The sequence below is a fragment of the Prunus mume genome, linkage group LG7 (assembly GCF_029339155.1).
Source record: "Prunus mume cultivar Tortuosa linkage group LG7, ASM2933915v1, whole genome shotgun sequence".
Lineage (NCBI taxonomy): Eukaryota > Viridiplantae > Streptophyta > Magnoliopsida > Rosales > Rosaceae > Prunus > Prunus mume.
This window is the reverse complement of record NC_142704.1, coordinates 9591469-9608088: the sequence shown is the minus strand read 5'-3', so window position 1 is coordinate 9608088 and position 16620 is coordinate 9591469. Positions and strand designations below refer to the sequence as shown.

The window sequence follows — 16620 nt, the reverse complement described above, 5'->3', positions numbered from 1 at the left end:
ACCCTAGCCACTGTGCGTCGCTGTAAATCTACTCGCTCGACTCGGACGAGTCCACTATGCAGTTTGGGCCCACCCAAGTTTGGGCTAACAGATCCAGACTCAACCCGACAACCAGGGCTGTTACGAAACGAGTCCGCGAGCATTTATTTCCGCTATATATATATATTACGTTTCAATATGGGCCTATTTGGCCCAAACCAGCTCAACAGAAAAGTTAGGCCCTGTATTCAAGATCATGACCAGAATAACAAAATATCAAAACGCAAAATTGAAGTTTTGTTTCGGTGACAAAATATATCTTGAGCATGTTACCAAATTATCTGATCATCATAAGAATAAACAAGCTAATCAATTGGTGTACGGCCGATACATTCATATATAATTAGTGCCTCAATAAATTTTTACTTTTTTATATATATATATAAGTGATATTAAAAGAGAAAGAATTCGAATGTCGAGTGCATGATAACTACTCTTAATAACTTGAGCTACAAAACCCCCTCTAATACACTAACTTAATCTTAAAGATGTGGCACCAAAAACCCACCAAATTATGGCAAAGTTGATTGCATTGCTTATATAAGATGTGGCTTCAAAAACCCATCAAATCATGGTATTTTGTTTGAAAGCAACCAGTCTTCAATCATCAAGTATCATTATGATAAGGTAAATTATACATAAATTACTAGAGATGAAGTATGATTACGAGCTGCTCTACTTTAACATATGCATGAATTATCATAATTCGATGGGTTGCTCTGATGGCCTCTCTTAGAAGGCATTTGTTTATACAGACAAAACTTTAATCATAGCCCCCAATATTGCGTGTAATTAACAGAAAATTGAATTGACATTGAATTGACAATAAAGCTAATTTAACAACAACAAAATAACATGCATCAGCCGTTTGTCTATCAAACATTGTTTTTTCAGATCCAAATGGTACAAGTTTTTACTGGTTCAAATGCTCCTTACTTTACCAGAAGACAGACAATATTATTTCCAGAGTGTTTGACTTTTAAAGTTGGTAAACCTTAAATAAGAGTTTCTTCTTTGATGGGAATTCCTTCCTAGTAGTTTTTTTTTCTTAAATCCAAATGAATAGGAAAATATTACTATTTTATAATATAATATTATTGTGTGATTTGGGTATTGATCCATAACAAGTAAGTGATAATAAGGGAAAAAAAAAAGAACAGAGAGAAAAAGAGAAAATAATGCTGCTGCTGCTGTACAACATAAAATACAACCCCTGCCTTGCTACTTTAAAAAAAGATTACATCTTTAATGATTTCACCATATAAAGAGGAGAGGGTTTCCCGTGCAATGTGAAATTTCCTCAAAATGGACCCCACAGTTCTCTTCCTACCGGCTACAAAATCTGACAACATTTTGACCGTTACATTAGGTCATTCAAAATTTTCAAATGCAATACCCTTAACAGCCTTGCATTGTTTGCTTCTTCCACCCAATTAAGCCAAAAAGTTCAAACTAAATCAATACTTTATGTGAGCAAGAAGCAGATTCTGGAGTGTAAGTAGCAACTACCTTCAAAACTGACACTACCTACCGTTGATGTCCCTCAATCTAACGACTCAAAGACCCTCCAAAGTTAATACCCAAATCACAATCTTGATCTTCCTCTATTTCCATTTCCGCTGTTCACCTATTCACTCTTCAACAGTGGCATTCAATTGATTTCCAAGGCAAAGTTTTGAACTTTCTGGCATTTTTAGCAGTTTCTTCGATTGGGTCGGCTTGAAAATTTTCTGGGCATGTTTGGATAGTGAGAAAATCATAGGATGCCTGTCTCAACTCGATCTCAAATCAACCAAGGGCAAAATGAACCAAACCCTTTGGAGAGTAGCAAACCCTGGTCAGATCAAGAACAAAACCATGCGAATCTTCCACTGAGAAACCCCCACCATGGATTGAAAGAAAAGATGAAAGCTTTAACTCAGCTCTATGAGAAGCAAAAGCAAGCCTCAGCAGCTCTCAGGAACCAGTCTTCAAAAACCGATCAGGAGCTGCGGCTCACAACTCACCCGAGCGTCGAGCTTCTTGGTTCTTGTAAAAAAGAAGATAAAGAATCGAAGCCTAGCCATGTGATGCGAGAGAACAACAACACAATGCACAACTCCACCATTACAAGAACTTATGTTCTGCCTCAACCACCAACCCATGACGCCAAAGAGAATGTGGTGGGCGGCAATGACAAAATTCTCAGCTTTACTTCGTGCCCGAGAAAGGCCAAGGCTTCTACTGCAGTAGCACGGAGGCTCTCAATGGGAGGTCACGTGCCTCACGTGCCGCAGCCAGAGTCAAAAGGGGCGGAGGGAACTAAGAATGTTCTAGAATCGGAGACCACTTCGGCTTCAGAGAAACACACAAGTCGGATTCTTGTGTTTGTGAGGCTCAGGCCGATGGCCAAGAAGGAGAAGGAAGTGGGTTCTCGGTGCTGTGTTCGAATTGTGAACAGGCGTGACGTTTATCTCACGGAGTTTGCGAACGAGAACGATTATCTGAGGCTGAAGCGTCTTCGAGGACGACATTTCACCTTCGATGCTTCTTTCCCAGATACCACTTCTCAACAAGAAGTTTATTCCACCACGTGAGTTTTTGTTTAATTGGATATCAATGATTTATTGGACCTTTTAATACTGGTCTAATGAAACTTTATATAATTCTTGTAATTGTTTTGCATTTTTCCTTCTTGACTTGTTCTTGTGCTTGGACGAGGAAATTTAAAAGTACAAATAATTTCATAAATGACGGAATTTAAAATGAAGGAAATTAATGTTCTAGAATTTGTAAAGTTTTTTGTTTGGATGATAGATTTAAAACACAAAATTTAACCTTTATTTGTAAAGTTATCTTTTTTAAAAGCTCAATCTCTCTTGGGATTTTAGAAATGACGACTTTTAGATAGAATTTAAGTTGGGATTTATGATCTCCAAATTCCATGTTTTTTCCCACGCGAAATTTCTAAATTTCTATGTTTTTTTTATCCAAACACGGGAATTGGTTCATGTCAATTTAGAAATTCTGATTAAAATCCCAAATTTATTTCCCTTATCCAAACGCACTGTAATACTCATCCAATAAATCATTTCTTGTTTTGCATTGTTCTAGTTTTGTATTGTTCCTTTCTCTCTGCTTGAAAATGTTCCATCTTTGCACATAAACTTCAGCTTCAATTATGCATTCAAATTCTTCATTACCATCTTAATTGTGTTGGTTTGTTTCATTTTTCCTGTTTGCCTGTTGAGGAAAAAGAAAAACAAGGAGAAGTAAGGGTTCTTATTGTGTTGGATCACAAGAAATGGAAAACATTATACAACTAAGCTGATGGTAGTTTTGTTGCAATATAGCTGTGAGTTTGGTTTCTTGGGTTGAATTGATAAATCACTTTTCCAATACATTTGTCATCAACCGAACAGAAAGAGTAATTGCCATGAAAGAATTGCTGCTAATGTTGTTTATCTCAGTAGAGCTGAAACTGTCTCCTTTTTGCGAATCATTGTGTGGTTTCCATAAACATTCACTAACCTGGTGTACCCTGTCTAAATTTTCAGTACGGCAGAGCTTGTGGAAGCAGTTCTGCAGGGAAGGAATGGATCAGTCTTCTGCTATGGTGCCACGGGAGCTGGAAAAACATACACAATGCTAGGCACGCTGGAGAATCCGGGAGTTATGGTTTTGGCAATCAAGGACCTCTTTACCAAGATAAGGAAGAGGAGCTGTGATGGAAACCATGTGGTTCATCTGTCCTATCTTGAGGTCTATAATGAAAGTGTCAGGGATTTGCTCTCTCCTGGAAGGCCTCTGGTACTTAGAGAAGACAAACAGGTCCGCCTCTTATCTTGTATCTTACATACTTTACTTACAACCATTCACAAGAAAAGAAAACTAAGTTACCAAATGTAATCTAAGAGTTATAATAATGTCGCAAACAGAAGTTGTAGACTACAAATGTTTTACCAACTTAGACAATGTTCAGAAATGGAATTCTTATCTCTAAGATTAAATGATGTTTATCAAGATCACGCTTTATTTGTTTGCTGTGTGTTTGCCAAAATATGCAGTGGGGAAAATCTAAAGCAATGTAGCTTATTACTTTGAAACTAGCTGCATCGTTTCGCCCAAAACGTACTTTTTCCATATGCATCTCATTTGTTTTATGTGGTAAAGCTTCTGATTATGGAAAGCTTAGCTGTTAGCGCCAGTTAATTAAACCAAGTTTAATTATAAGTAAAAGTATATGGCATTTATTTTTATTCGAAACTCATCCTAAGATGTTCGTGTTTAAACAATATTCGTTCAAATGTATTACAGGGAATAGTGGCAGCCGGACTTACACAATACAGAGCTTATTCCACCGATGAAGTAATTTCTTACCATCTTTTCTGATGATTTGAAAGATTAGATGCTTTGTTTGGGAGTTAATCTGTTGTTTGGTCTATCTTTGGGTTTGTGGCAGGTCATGGCATTGCTTCAGCAGGGAAACCAAAACCGAACTACTGAACCAACTCGCGCTAATGAAACCTCCTCACGGTCCCATGCTATTTTGCAGGTAACAATAGAGATATGTCTTTTGAATGAAACTTCCTCAGTTTCTTTCTATCTTTCTAATTTGCTCTCCTTCTATATCCAGGTTGTGATTGAATACCGGGTAAAAGATGCTTCCATGAATGTGGTCAACCGAATTGGCAAGCTCTCACTTATTGATCTTGCCGGGTCAGAGAGAGCCCTTGCCACGGATCAGAGGACAGTTAGATCTCTCGAGGGTGCCAACATAAATCGGTCACTCCTCGCACTGAGCAGCTGTATCAATGCTCTAGTGGAGGGGAAGAAACACATACCTTATCGGAATTCAAAGTTGACCCAACTTCTCAAAGATTCTTTAGGAGGAGCTTGTAACACTGTGATGATTGCTAATATCAGCCCATGTAATCTCTCCTTTGGTGAAACCCAAAACACTCTTCATTGGGCTGATCGAGCAAAGGAAATTAGGACAAAGGTCAATCCTCCTAACTTTTGTTTTTCAACTACCATTCTTTATTTGTAGCCCATCTGAGAGTCTTGTGTCTGTAGTATTTTGCAAGTTATGTTGAAATGTCAAGACTTGAATAATTCTCTGACTATCTAGACTCATGGCATATGATGTTGCATGTCTTTCGCTTAACAGGCATTGGTTTCTATGTTCCCCAAAGTTTCATGCTTTGATTTCTATCAGTTACAAAATTTAGGCGAAAACTTTCATGGTAACTCCACTATGGCAACTCTAAATATTGTTTCTTTCCTTGCCATCTTTCACTATTGCAGGCATGTGATGTGAACGAGGAAGTACTGCAAGTACCTGAATCTGATACTGATCAGGCCAAGCTATTACTTGAACTACAGAAAGAGAATCGTGAACTGCGAGTACAACTAGCACATCAGCAACAGAAGTTATTAGTTATACAAGCACAATCCTTGGCTGCAAATGCCTCTCCAACCCCTTCTTCAGTTACGTCTCTTTTGACTCCTCCAACTTCTGCCCAACCAAACGAGAAGCGGAAACCAAGACCCTCTTTCTTGACTGGGAATTGTTTCACACCAGAATCCAAGAAAAAAGGTGCTGAGGAAGCAGTTAGAGAGCTTCGTAAGACTGTAAAGGCATTGGAAGCAGAAATAGAGAAGATGAAGAAAGATCACACTTCACATCTAAAGCAAAAGGATGATCTCATTCGTGAGCTTTCACGGAAAAGTGAAAAAACACCAGGAGCAGCAGGGAGGGAGGGGGGAACAAAGAGGATAGTTACAAGGGCTAGCTTGAGACCACAGGAACCAAGGACTAGCTTGAGACCACAGGAGCCAAGGACTAGCTTGAGACCACAGGAGCCAAGCACTGGTGAGCTGAAGAGTCCAAGTCACCGTTTTAGGTCACCAGTCCCAACCGCTAAAAAACGAAGCTTTTGGGACATAACTACAGCAAACAGCCCATCAGTAGCTACACTAAATGGAAGAAAAACTAGAAGCCATGTCATTTCTGAACCTTCTGGAGCTCCCTCCATGCTTCTTCAGGTAATCTAACAGTTCCCATTGTCTTTTCTTCACTTCTTTTTGATTAATGTGTATGGTATAAATGAATCACATTCATATGAAACTTCTAAGAAATAGTTAAGAGGGACTTCTCACTAAAATCTCTTCCCCCTGAAAGTCCCGTGGCTCCTCTCTCATTAATCATTTATGTATAAGTTTCTTAGTTATGTAACTGATGCAGCTTGCATATCCATGTTTCTGGTTTGTGATATTTTTTGGACCGCACATCATCAATTGCACCATTCAGCCAGGTTTTGCACGACAACAGCCCGAGCATTGGAAGTAACATTGGACAAACAGGAAGAAAAGGAGAAATAGCTACTTAGCGCTGTCTGGAAAATGGAAAGATAGTGGCATTCTGGCTAAAGTGCTTCCTACCAACATTTTCTCTACCCAAGCTGGTAGTTCAACGTGGAGGAAAGATTATTACTTTGTAGGCGGTGCTGCTGTTACTTGTATGTGATCAACCAACCCTCACAATGGAGTCTGAGCTGTTAATTACGTTATTCTTTCCTCATACGGTTTCATTTGTGGAGTCAGCAGAAGATATTCCAGAAGTTCTCTTCAGAATTATGCATATTATTTATTCCATTTAAAGATCACACTAAAGTTAATAAATTTGTGCTTGTATATTTCAAGAACTGAGAAATAAGTACTATAAATTTTCCCTTCCTAGCATTTTTTTATATATAAAAAAGGTTTATTAATTATTGCTAAAAACGGAAGGCATATACATCATTCTTGATGAATTACAGAGAAAGATTCAACAAAATGCAAAACCACCAGCCATTTCTACGCTAATGACAACGAACGAATATACAGTAATAAATCCAGTGCCACTGAAAGAAAGAGAAGCTGATGAACAAAATTCAACATCATGAAGGCAACAATGGAAAGAGTTTGCAGATGATGTTTGATGCAGTGCAATTATTTGCATGGATCAAAGTAGGCCTGCATATAGTCAGTGCACTCCCCTTTTCTTTTCCATTTCCCTCTGAAAGTCTTAAGATTATCAACACTAAAACTATGATGATGATGATGATGATGATGATGATCCAGCCCCATTATGTATGGAAATACCAAATAAGGCCACTTGATTCAAAAAAGCCAATCCACTACTTCTAGTGGGGGCCTGCAGTCTGCTTATATTAATTAATCCCATAATTAACTTCTAATTGCAAGTATTATCAGATAATGCGTCCACTTGTCCAATTAAGGAAAAAGATATATGGGTGCGCAAAGAAAAGTTGTTTCTACATTTCAGGCCCTGGCCTTAAGTGTATGAGCAGCTCTTCCACTTCCAGCACGGGGCTCAGAGCCTTTAACTGGTCCCCCTTCCCCATAACAGCAGCTTCTAGCTCCTAACTAAGGCCAAATTAACAAAGTGTTGCATCAAAACATATCCATATATGCATTTTTGTACAGTGTAAAGATTCAACTTCATTCCTCCTCCTATGTGTGTATAATATATGCCTAAGTTTCCTTTTTTGGGTTTTTTTTATTATAATTACTACACCTGAGTGCTGAAGAAGGGCTAAGGTTGTTGTATTTATTTGAATAATAATTGTATAAAGCAGTGGCCTAGCTAGCTAACTTTATGTACAGCCAGCCACCAACTTTTGAATCCTTTGAAAGAATGATGAGTGGATGATCAAAATGAACCTTGGTTTCTGTGATAAGATAATCCTTTGAGGCCTGTAGGGAATGGTTTTTGTCCCAGCTGTAACACACAGCATTTTTAAAAGAGGTGTCTGGCTCTCTCTCCTCCCCATTCTTTTCATTGCAGTTGCAGAGAGAAGAAACAAAAGGCATACTTGAAAGCCTTGAAACTAGGAGAGAGAGAGAGAGAGAGAGAGAGAGAGAGAGAGAGAGTTCACTTCAATATTGCATAACTCATTTAAATTCACAACTGAACTGATAGGTTATTATACTTTAAGTGGTCTAAGCCTAACCATAAAAAAGGGGAAGCCATATGAACACATTACCGAAGAGAATGTAACAGGGGCATTTAAATTCAGCAGGGAATCAAATGCCAAGGTAGAAAAGCAGTCAACAAGTTTACATTCAGAACCAAAAATTAAAGAGATTAAAGAAGAAAAGAAAAAAGCAGTCAATCATAAGAAAAGCCAAATTCTGCTGTCAGGAATTGGATTTGGGTTTTCCTTTTAATATTTTGCTTTTGATGACTTCTATGACTACTTCAGTAAATTTATCTTGGGATCATTCTCACACAAAATTATATATCAAAAGCAATGATTGGAAATTGAAATAGCCTATACTTTTAGACCAAATGCCCAAATCTTATGGGAAGAATGTGTATGAATGAACGTTAATGCAAAAAAAAAAGGATCCAAGCTTAAACAGGGAAAGGGAATTATTAGTAAAGCAAAAACAGACACCAAAACCTATCATTGAAGTTATCCCACATATCAGAAAGAGAAAAGAAATTGCCCCCACACAGACAAAAGAAAAAAAAGAAAATTGCTTCTTTGCGTCATAAATCTTTTCCCTTTTGGCTATATGCATTTGCAGCCATCTTGTGATCTAAGAACAAGGTTTCATTCAGCTACATGGACAGAGAGGGGGAAAAAATCCAGTTTGTGTTTTTGCATATTGATCTCATATGAGTTTCCATTATTACCATAAACATTTTTGGTTATGCAGGAATTAGCTTGTGCTTTTACCAAAAGCACTTTTGGTTATGCAGAGGATGGGCTTCCAAATAGCAAAGAAATCATTGTACTCATCTACTGTACCAAGAAAACAGAATCATAAGAGACAAGGGTCCATTCCCTTTCTCTGTTCAGCTTACCTGCTGGCTTAACTATATTGGCTGAGAATTCAATTTAGACTTTCTTCCTTAGTGAAAGAAAACTCTTTCTCAGCATTAACTTGAGATAAGCCATTATTTGAAAAGCAGAGGAAATTAACCCGAAAAAATGCAAAGAGGACACAATCATGATTGCATTAGCATCCTTGTCTCATCATCACTTAATTAAGGATTGGAAAAAGCTATACATATACACCTTCATGACCCCCCCACCTACCATCATGTGTATTGCCCCCCCACCTAAACTAACAAAATATGAAAATACATTAAGCCCACTAAACCATTTTCTCCAAATATACCAAAACAGAAAATAAAAATAAATAGAAAAAAGAACAAAGAAAACTACTTGGAGAGAACTAGGCCTCCAATTCCTAAATTGAAGAGCAAAACAAGTATCCCCATCAGCTTACTCTTCAAAAATGGAAGCACATAGTGGAATTAGACTCGAAGCAAATAGATACTGAGTTCAGGAGCTCCATTGCTATCAGGGTTCATCATGTAGAAGGCCTCAGAGTCTCTGGATCCAACAACTCTCTCAAACTTGGCCCTCATGTACATGAGTTCACCATCGGACCCATCTTCAGCTTCATTCCCTGCAGCAGCTGGCAAAACACCAGCCCCCATTGAAATTGGCTCCACAGCTTTCAGCACCTTCCACTCCTTGGGCCCACATTCTCTTCTGCTTGCAAAACCATACTTCTTGCCGTTGCAAAATGTTCTCCACACAGGCTCTTCTAGCAGCCTCAGAGCTTTGTCTTTCTTTTTCATTTCTTCTTTGTCTTTGTCACACTCCAAGGCAATTCTAACGAGCCCAGATGCCATTTCTCGAACCAACCCACTGATTGGAGTGGCAAGCTCGATCAAAAAGGCTGGTTGTGAATTTGGGTCCCTCTGGAATGCAAAATGTACATGACCACGCCTAGAGCCGAAAAGGGTGCCTACCACTCGGGGTCCAAGCCCGAGTGGTAGGCTCGAACGGTTCTTACCAAAGGCGGTGAGAACCGAACGGAGCCTGGACACTGCGGCTGCCTGAAGTTTCCTCCTTGGAAGTTGATGAGCTGCTGCTGCTGCCGCCACATGGCCATGTTGTGGTTTGGGATGATGATCATGCTCTGTGTTCTTCTCTTCCTCATGATCAGTTGTTTTTGAGGAGGATGAGGACTTGAAGCTTGGAAGCGCTACATGATCATCATCTTCAGTACCAACCTTGTTTGTCCAGTGGAAGTGTCTCTTGGAGGAAGAGTCTTGCAAGGTCCTTGCCATGCTCACTGTCTTCATATGAGAAAAGCAATCAATGGCAGAGGCAGTCCTTAAAGATGGTTTGGTGGGTAGAGAGAGAGAGAGAGAGAGAGAAAGAAAGGATTCTGGTCTCTTGTCTTTTAAGTTTTATTGATATGTGGGGCTTTCATTAATTCTTTGTTTCTAGCCCTTTTGTTGTAGCCCAAGAGAATCCTGACAAAAGAAACATAGGCTGACCCACCAACTGAATGAGAGAGAGAGAGAGAGAGAGAGAGAGAGAGAGAGAGAGAGATTTCATTTTGAAATAGAAAAGAAAGGAATCTGAGGAGACAATGTGTTTGTTATTTCACTTTCTAGTGGGGTACTACCCTGGGAGGAGGAGGTGGAGGAGGAGAGTTGCTTGACTGACTCTTTTGACTTAATGAAATCCCAAAACAAAAAAGGGTAAAGAAAGATCAAGAGATGGCAAACCAAAGCCCAACACAAACACAAACCCAAAGCAATCCACAAATCACAAGTCACACAACATGCCCTTCCATTTCCATAGCTATGTCGTCTTCTTTTACTGCACAAAAAGAGGTGTTGTTGGTATCGGAAGCCCTGAATTCTCATGGGCTATGTTGGGTGCAGAGTCTACAACTTCACCACCTACCTGCAAACTGACACCTCAATGTTTGTGGGGACCCAACCGAACCATGCCTTCTTTATTCTATGTCAAATCCTATAACACCACTGAAGCATCACTTTCCTTCCTGGTGAGACCGGTGAACTCCTCTCTCTCAAGGTAAGGTGGCCTTACGACATCAGTTGGTGTTTTTATGAGTTTCTATGAGGAATGATTTTCGGAGGACAGCTACTTTTGTAAGCAATCGCATGCCGTCAACATGCATTTTCCATGTTTTTGTGAAAGCCAAAAAAAAACACAAATACAACAATAGTCACCGTGCTAATGCAATCACGATTGAGAAACAGAACAGAGAACACAACTAGTTTTCCAAACTGCAACTAAATAAACCCAAATAATTACATACAATTGGGCACCAGGGTTTTGGTTGGACAAACTCTTACTAATTACATTAACTTATAGACAAGGATCCATAACGAGCATACAACTTAAAGTGCATATTGGCATAGGCCAGCACACTAGTCAATGGTTTTCTTTGTACATAATAGCCATATTAGAAGCACAAATGGATGATGAGTCAAGTACGCTTGCCTACGATAATTCAAGAAAAATAAAGATCCTACAGTTAGCTCTCTAAACTTTGTTCAGGGTCTGGTTGCTTGGGCGCAGTGGCTCCACCATTCATTCTAGCACGAGCCTCTGCAAACATCCTCTGCTGCTCAGCCAAGGCTTCTTCCTCTGTCATCTCGGCTCCGTTGCCCCATTTCACACTTTTTGCCAAGTCATGCTGGAAGGAATTTCACTTTCATCAGTACAAGTTTATGCGGCAAGTTCACCATTACTTGACAATTTAAAATAAAAATATGTGAACTAGTTGACTTGTGTATGTGCATCCATAAGCGTGTATAAGAGAAAGAGGTAACTGGCGGTTAAACCAACTGCACAAAGGGTCAATTCCCTAACTATCAAGGTTCAACTGAATTGGTACCATCCTGTTTTAAGTTTTAACATAACTTATATGAGGAACATAGAAAGCATAACATGGTGAACAATTACCAGAGTCTCAAGCTTGTGTTGTTCATATGCTGAATAAACTTCCTCAATGTACTCGTTAAACCCAAGAACCTGATAACACAGAATAGAATGAATGTCATAATGCAGCCATTATTGAACATGTACATAGTATACAGACATTTTTGGTCATCGACAGTAATGACAATATTGACCAATTATACGCACAAATAACCGATTACACTTTCAGGCTTATTGCACAAATATGCACTTCTTTCAAGGACCCACATAGACCAATGTGGCAATAACTATTGTGATAGAAAACATGAACTTCACTTAGATAAAGCCTACAAGTAAAGCGATAGAAATGTATGCATAGACCGATAGACATACCGATAAACCACAATATGAAAGTGCAGATGCACCATGGACAAAAACAATTTAAGACAACAAATGAGACCACAGAAAAAACAAGAACCAAATTAGAAACTGAACAATATGCTCAAATGTGTTGGTCAAAAACCTTTAAAGCCTTCAGTACATGCTCAGGTGCTATTGTTCTTTTCTCCTCTCTGCTACAAACTTCATTAGACTCTGATGAGATGAGATTTATAAACTCTGCAAAGGCATGACATAAGCGATGAAGGTTTCCTTCAGCAATGAAAATAAATAAAACATCCTTAAAAGAACTAGCATACGTAGTAGACAACAGTACAAAACAAAAAGTTATGGGGCAAAGAAAGAAGTTAAGAAGAGTTTCAACAGCCATAACTGATAATAAAAATCCCTCAAAATCCGAAAAGTAACTGTATTTTAATTTTGATTGAAACTTATGTATTGAATCCGCAATGCATTTTGTTGTGTATTCCCTGAAACAACCATGTTTAACTTGCAGAACACGCTATTGACAAAAAGATATGCAGATATGGGTTTGAACTATACAGAAACCAAGATGCAAAAATAGATGCATTAACAATAACAAAACTCGTTTGGATTAACACAGATTAACAATCTACCTGTGTGCTTTAATGCATACAAATGTAACAGATAAACTAAAGCTAAACTACTTATATATACTCACCTACACAACACTCAATCAAAAGATCTTGAGCATCTCTTGCAACACGGACATCTGGCGGCAACATCTCTTTAATAATCTTGGTCATGGTTGCTGAAAATGAACATCAATAAATTTTTGAGCAATTTTGTTTTAAGAAGTTATCCTTCGACATACTTCCATGCCATAAGAATTTGTTTTAAGCAATACAACAAAGACAAAGCAAATATCGTAGTAAAACCAGCAAAAAAGCTACAGAGATGTATCAAAAAACAATTGGTAGTCAATAATAATATTGTGTACAAAACAGCATAAGATGCGCCTACAGGGAATTCAAGGGCACAAAGAAACCATGAAAAGCCAGAATCAGGGATGATAAAAGTACAGATAATATGATGAAGTGAGAGAGGTGAAGGTTATAAGGACATAACATATGATCAGAATGAGTAAATAAAAGATAACTTTTGCCAGTGCCAAGCCCTGGTGCAACTATTCTGCACAACTACATGCAAAGTAGAGAAAGAAAACATATAGGTAAAGGTTTTCATTCATCATAAAGAAACATAAATTAGCAACCCCCAATTAATAAATCAATTTATCACCACAAAATAAGTACAGCGGCAAACTCACTGAAAATCACCTAAGGATTCAATAACAGTGATAATCCCCCAAACCCTATGGCAACCGATGTTGCCAAAATCGATCTATGACAAAACTCAAAGACAACAGCTGAACTTCACAGGGGGAAACAACATCAAATCTAACAAATTTCATGGAATGGATAAACATAACAACAATAATAAACCCAAAAAAAACCCCTAAAATAAGAATCTACCTTTCGGAAGCGAAGCATCTTCCTTTGACTTCCCGATGATGTCCATCGGCTCCATCCTACATTAACCCAAAAATCAATATATACATATACGCGTATATACAAGAACTTATATATGAGAAAAACAAAAATTACAGATCTGAAGTTTCTCGCAAAATCGAAAGGACTCACCAGATAACTCAGTCGAATCGGAGAGCGAGCGTGAATCTGAAGGCGTAGGCCGACGAATCAACCGATTGACGATCCGAGTTGCAGGAAGATCACGAAGAGGGGCATGGTTGATATATGGATTTATCAGGGAAGGGCAGGCTTCATTGGTTCTTCAGGATAAGAAGCCAGATCTCGCTCACAGGCGATTAGGGCAAACAAGCCCCCTAAAGCGCGTTGAAAATTACGAAGTCCACCACGCGCTGATTTTAGGCGTTGTTGAGGGAGTTTTCGACATCCGTGTTTTCACGCATAAGTGGTTGGGGGTGTTTTGCACGTGGGGTAGGGGCGCGTTGAGGTATGGATGGTGCCCTTTGTTTTAATAAGGGGCGAGATGTGAGTTAGCGAGAGAGTTCTTCTTTCATCTTCGAAGCGTTCGATGAGAAGACTCAAAACAGCCAATCAATTGTAGAATACCCAAACAAAGCAATTTACAATTTGGTTAACGGTGACATGAAATTCTAAGCAGTTGTTTTGCATGTTTACTAGTTAAGAATCGGAGTATTTATGAATTAAGTAGAAATCGAGTTAATTAAATTATTTTTAACTGTCAGAAATCGGAATGAAAACAACCGAATTCTCATTAAAACAGTTTACTATTGTTAGGAATTGAAATCAAAACCAGATTAATTACCAAAATGCCCTTGCAAAATAAATTCAAATTGTTCAACTACTTACACAATTTTTCAAATGATAAATTTTTTTGTTTCAGACCAAAAAAATTACATAGAACACATGACAAAATTTCTCTAATCTTTTTTTTTTTTCAGTTCTCTAATCTAGTAATAAACCTTTTAAAAAAAAAAAACAACTCTTTATATAGTAATAATAAATCCAATTTAATATATGTAAAAATAACCATATTTTAAAAGTTTAATTATTACTTCCTAGTATATCTATATAGAATTAAGTTAATATATTTGTGTTCAAGGAAAATGGCATCAATATCATTTTCCCATCCAAAATGTCATTGTCCCTATATCAGGAATCATTTTTCATTTCCAACATGCGAGTAAACAAAGGAATGGTTAGGAATAGAATTCCCTTTCCATGTAAGTAAGCATGCATGTTGAATCCACAATATATGAATTTTTTTTTAAAAATTTGTCCAACAACATTGGCCATCTAGCCTTTTTAGCATTTTTGAGAATAATTGACAATTTTTTCTTGGTGGCGGCAAGATGTAAACCAAATGGCAATAGAAAAGCAATTAATTTAAAACCCAAATATATATACTGGTTGTTGATAGCTTATACTATTACTGTGAGTCGAGCCCCTCGGAAGACACCTCGTGTACCATGCTGAGCATATATGACCAACAAAGAACTCCTTAGGGAGAATGTGATAGATTAGAATGAGACAGGTGATCGGGTGTCTAAAGACCGACCCGACCATAACGGCACCATGGCTTGACTAGAGATGCATTAAATGAAACAGCCTGGCAGACAGAAAAAGTCGGTTGATGCACGTCCCATCCTTAAGCAGGTGTCTTTTTACCATTCGATCTCTGAGAAAACAAGTTGGTGATAGATAAGAAACATTTAATACATCTCATATCCTAGTTCATTTGTCACTTCGCCACCAGACCCTTGTCACAAAGCATGGTGGTAAAAAACAAAGCATTAACTTAGGGGAATAAAGAAAAGATCTATCCCATAAAATATATGGGTTTCTCCTTCTCCCATTTATCCCTCACCTATCTCTGGACAAAAATAATAACTCTTCATATGATAAAAAACCCTACATAATAACTCTTCATATGATAAAAACCCTACATCCATTCTCTCTCAAACAAAAGATAGTTTATAACTTAACCATCATAGTAGGTAAGGCTGGGATCAACCTCAGTCCGTCCTAATTCTGATATCGTTCAAAGTGTGCAGATCTTCCCGCAAGTCATTTATACTCGAAGGCCCAGCACGGGCCCAAGCCCCAGATAGGGTCCAAGTTATCTATACGAGAAGGATACATGGTTGACACTGGTAGTCCATCATATGTCATATATATATATATATATAGAAATAAGATTTGCAAATTATAGGAGTTATATTTTGATTGATCAATTTAGTACTTGTTTATACTGTATATGATTGAGCTCTTTCATTAAGGACAACACGAGGGAAATGAGCCTTAATCGAAGGGATCCCTATACTAGCCCTCAACAAGCCTACTTGCTGATATGGTTGAAAAACGGCACTTGTCGTGCTACTTAAAGTTCAAGGACATGTGGTGGCCCCTTAGGCGATTCTTTAAGACGTATACAAAAAATGGAAATATTATTGAAAAATATGTACGAACATGTATAATACGAGTATTAAATTGAAAAATGCTAAATTCTTTATACGGATAATAACTCTAGAAAAGTAAAAAATCAAAAGGGGACAATAGCTATACCTTGGTAATAGCCTAAACGTAATGCATAATGCTTTAGACTAGACTTATCGACAAAGGGAAATCAGGGAGAAAAAATTTTAAAAACAAAAAGGCACCATTAGATATTTAAAGAGTATAGGGGCACTGCTATACTATTCATTTTATTTAAAAGGACCTGCATAGCACCTAGGCGGCCCAAATTTATTTATTTATTTTTTAAATAGTTATATTTTAAAAGTACAGCCGCACGGCTATACTCTATAAATAACATAATATGAATTTCCCTTTTTTAATTACTTTAATTATTACTTATGTTTTAATTATTGTTTACTTAGAGAATAATTAGTATTTGATTCAAAAAA

The 16620-nt window shown here is 37.8% G+C and overlaps 3 protein-coding genes across 5 annotated transcripts; 1 reads left to right on the top strand and 2 right to left on the bottom strand.

The window, feature by feature from the left end:
- Positions 1–1403: 1403 nt before the first annotated feature.
- Positions 1404–6675, top strand: LOC103342227 (ATP binding microtubule motor family protein). Of its 3 annotated transcripts, none has more exons than XM_008245836.2 (7): positions 1404–2611; positions 3576–3849; positions 4336–4386; positions 4481–4573; positions 4655–5020; positions 5326–6066; positions 6332–6675. In XM_008245836.2, exons 1-7 carry the CDS (start codon positions 1803–1805, stop codon positions 6368–6370), a joined length of 2373 nt encoding a protein of 790 aa, XP_008244058.1. In that variant the 5' UTR covers positions 1404–1802; the 3' UTR covers positions 6371–6675. The 3 variants fall into 3 exon arrangements, with proteins under 3 accessions (XP_008244058.1, XP_008244056.1, XP_088897169.1); XM_008245834.2 differs by having other exon boundaries at positions 1407–2611; positions 6336–6675; XM_089041043.1 differs by having other exon boundaries at positions 1407–2611; positions 6266–6381.
- Positions 6676–9176: 2501 nt separating this feature from the next.
- LOC103342228 (MIZU-KUSSEI-like protein (Protein of unknown function, DUF617)) lies at positions 9177–10312 on the bottom strand. The gene has a single exon (XM_008245839.2). It carries the CDS (start codon positions 10190–10192, stop codon positions 9353–9355), a length of 840 nt encoding a protein of 279 aa, XP_008244061.2. The 5' UTR covers positions 10193–10312; the 3' UTR covers positions 9177–9352.
- Positions 10313–11143: 831 nt separating this feature from the next.
- On the bottom strand, positions 11144–13991 carry NF-YB13 (nuclear factor Y, subunit B13). Its single transcript, XM_008245841.3, has 6 exons — positions 13850–13991; positions 13682–13737; positions 12871–12960; positions 12313–12407; positions 11835–11903; positions 11144–11565 (listed from the first exon to the last, which is right to left on the bottom strand). The coding sequence occupies exons 2-6, from the start codon at positions 13734–13736 to the stop codon at positions 11404–11406; spliced, it is 471 nt and encodes a 156-aa protein (XP_008244063.2). The 5' UTR covers position 13737; positions 13850–13991; the 3' UTR covers positions 11144–11403.
- Between the last annotated feature and the right edge of the window lie 2629 nt (positions 13992–16620).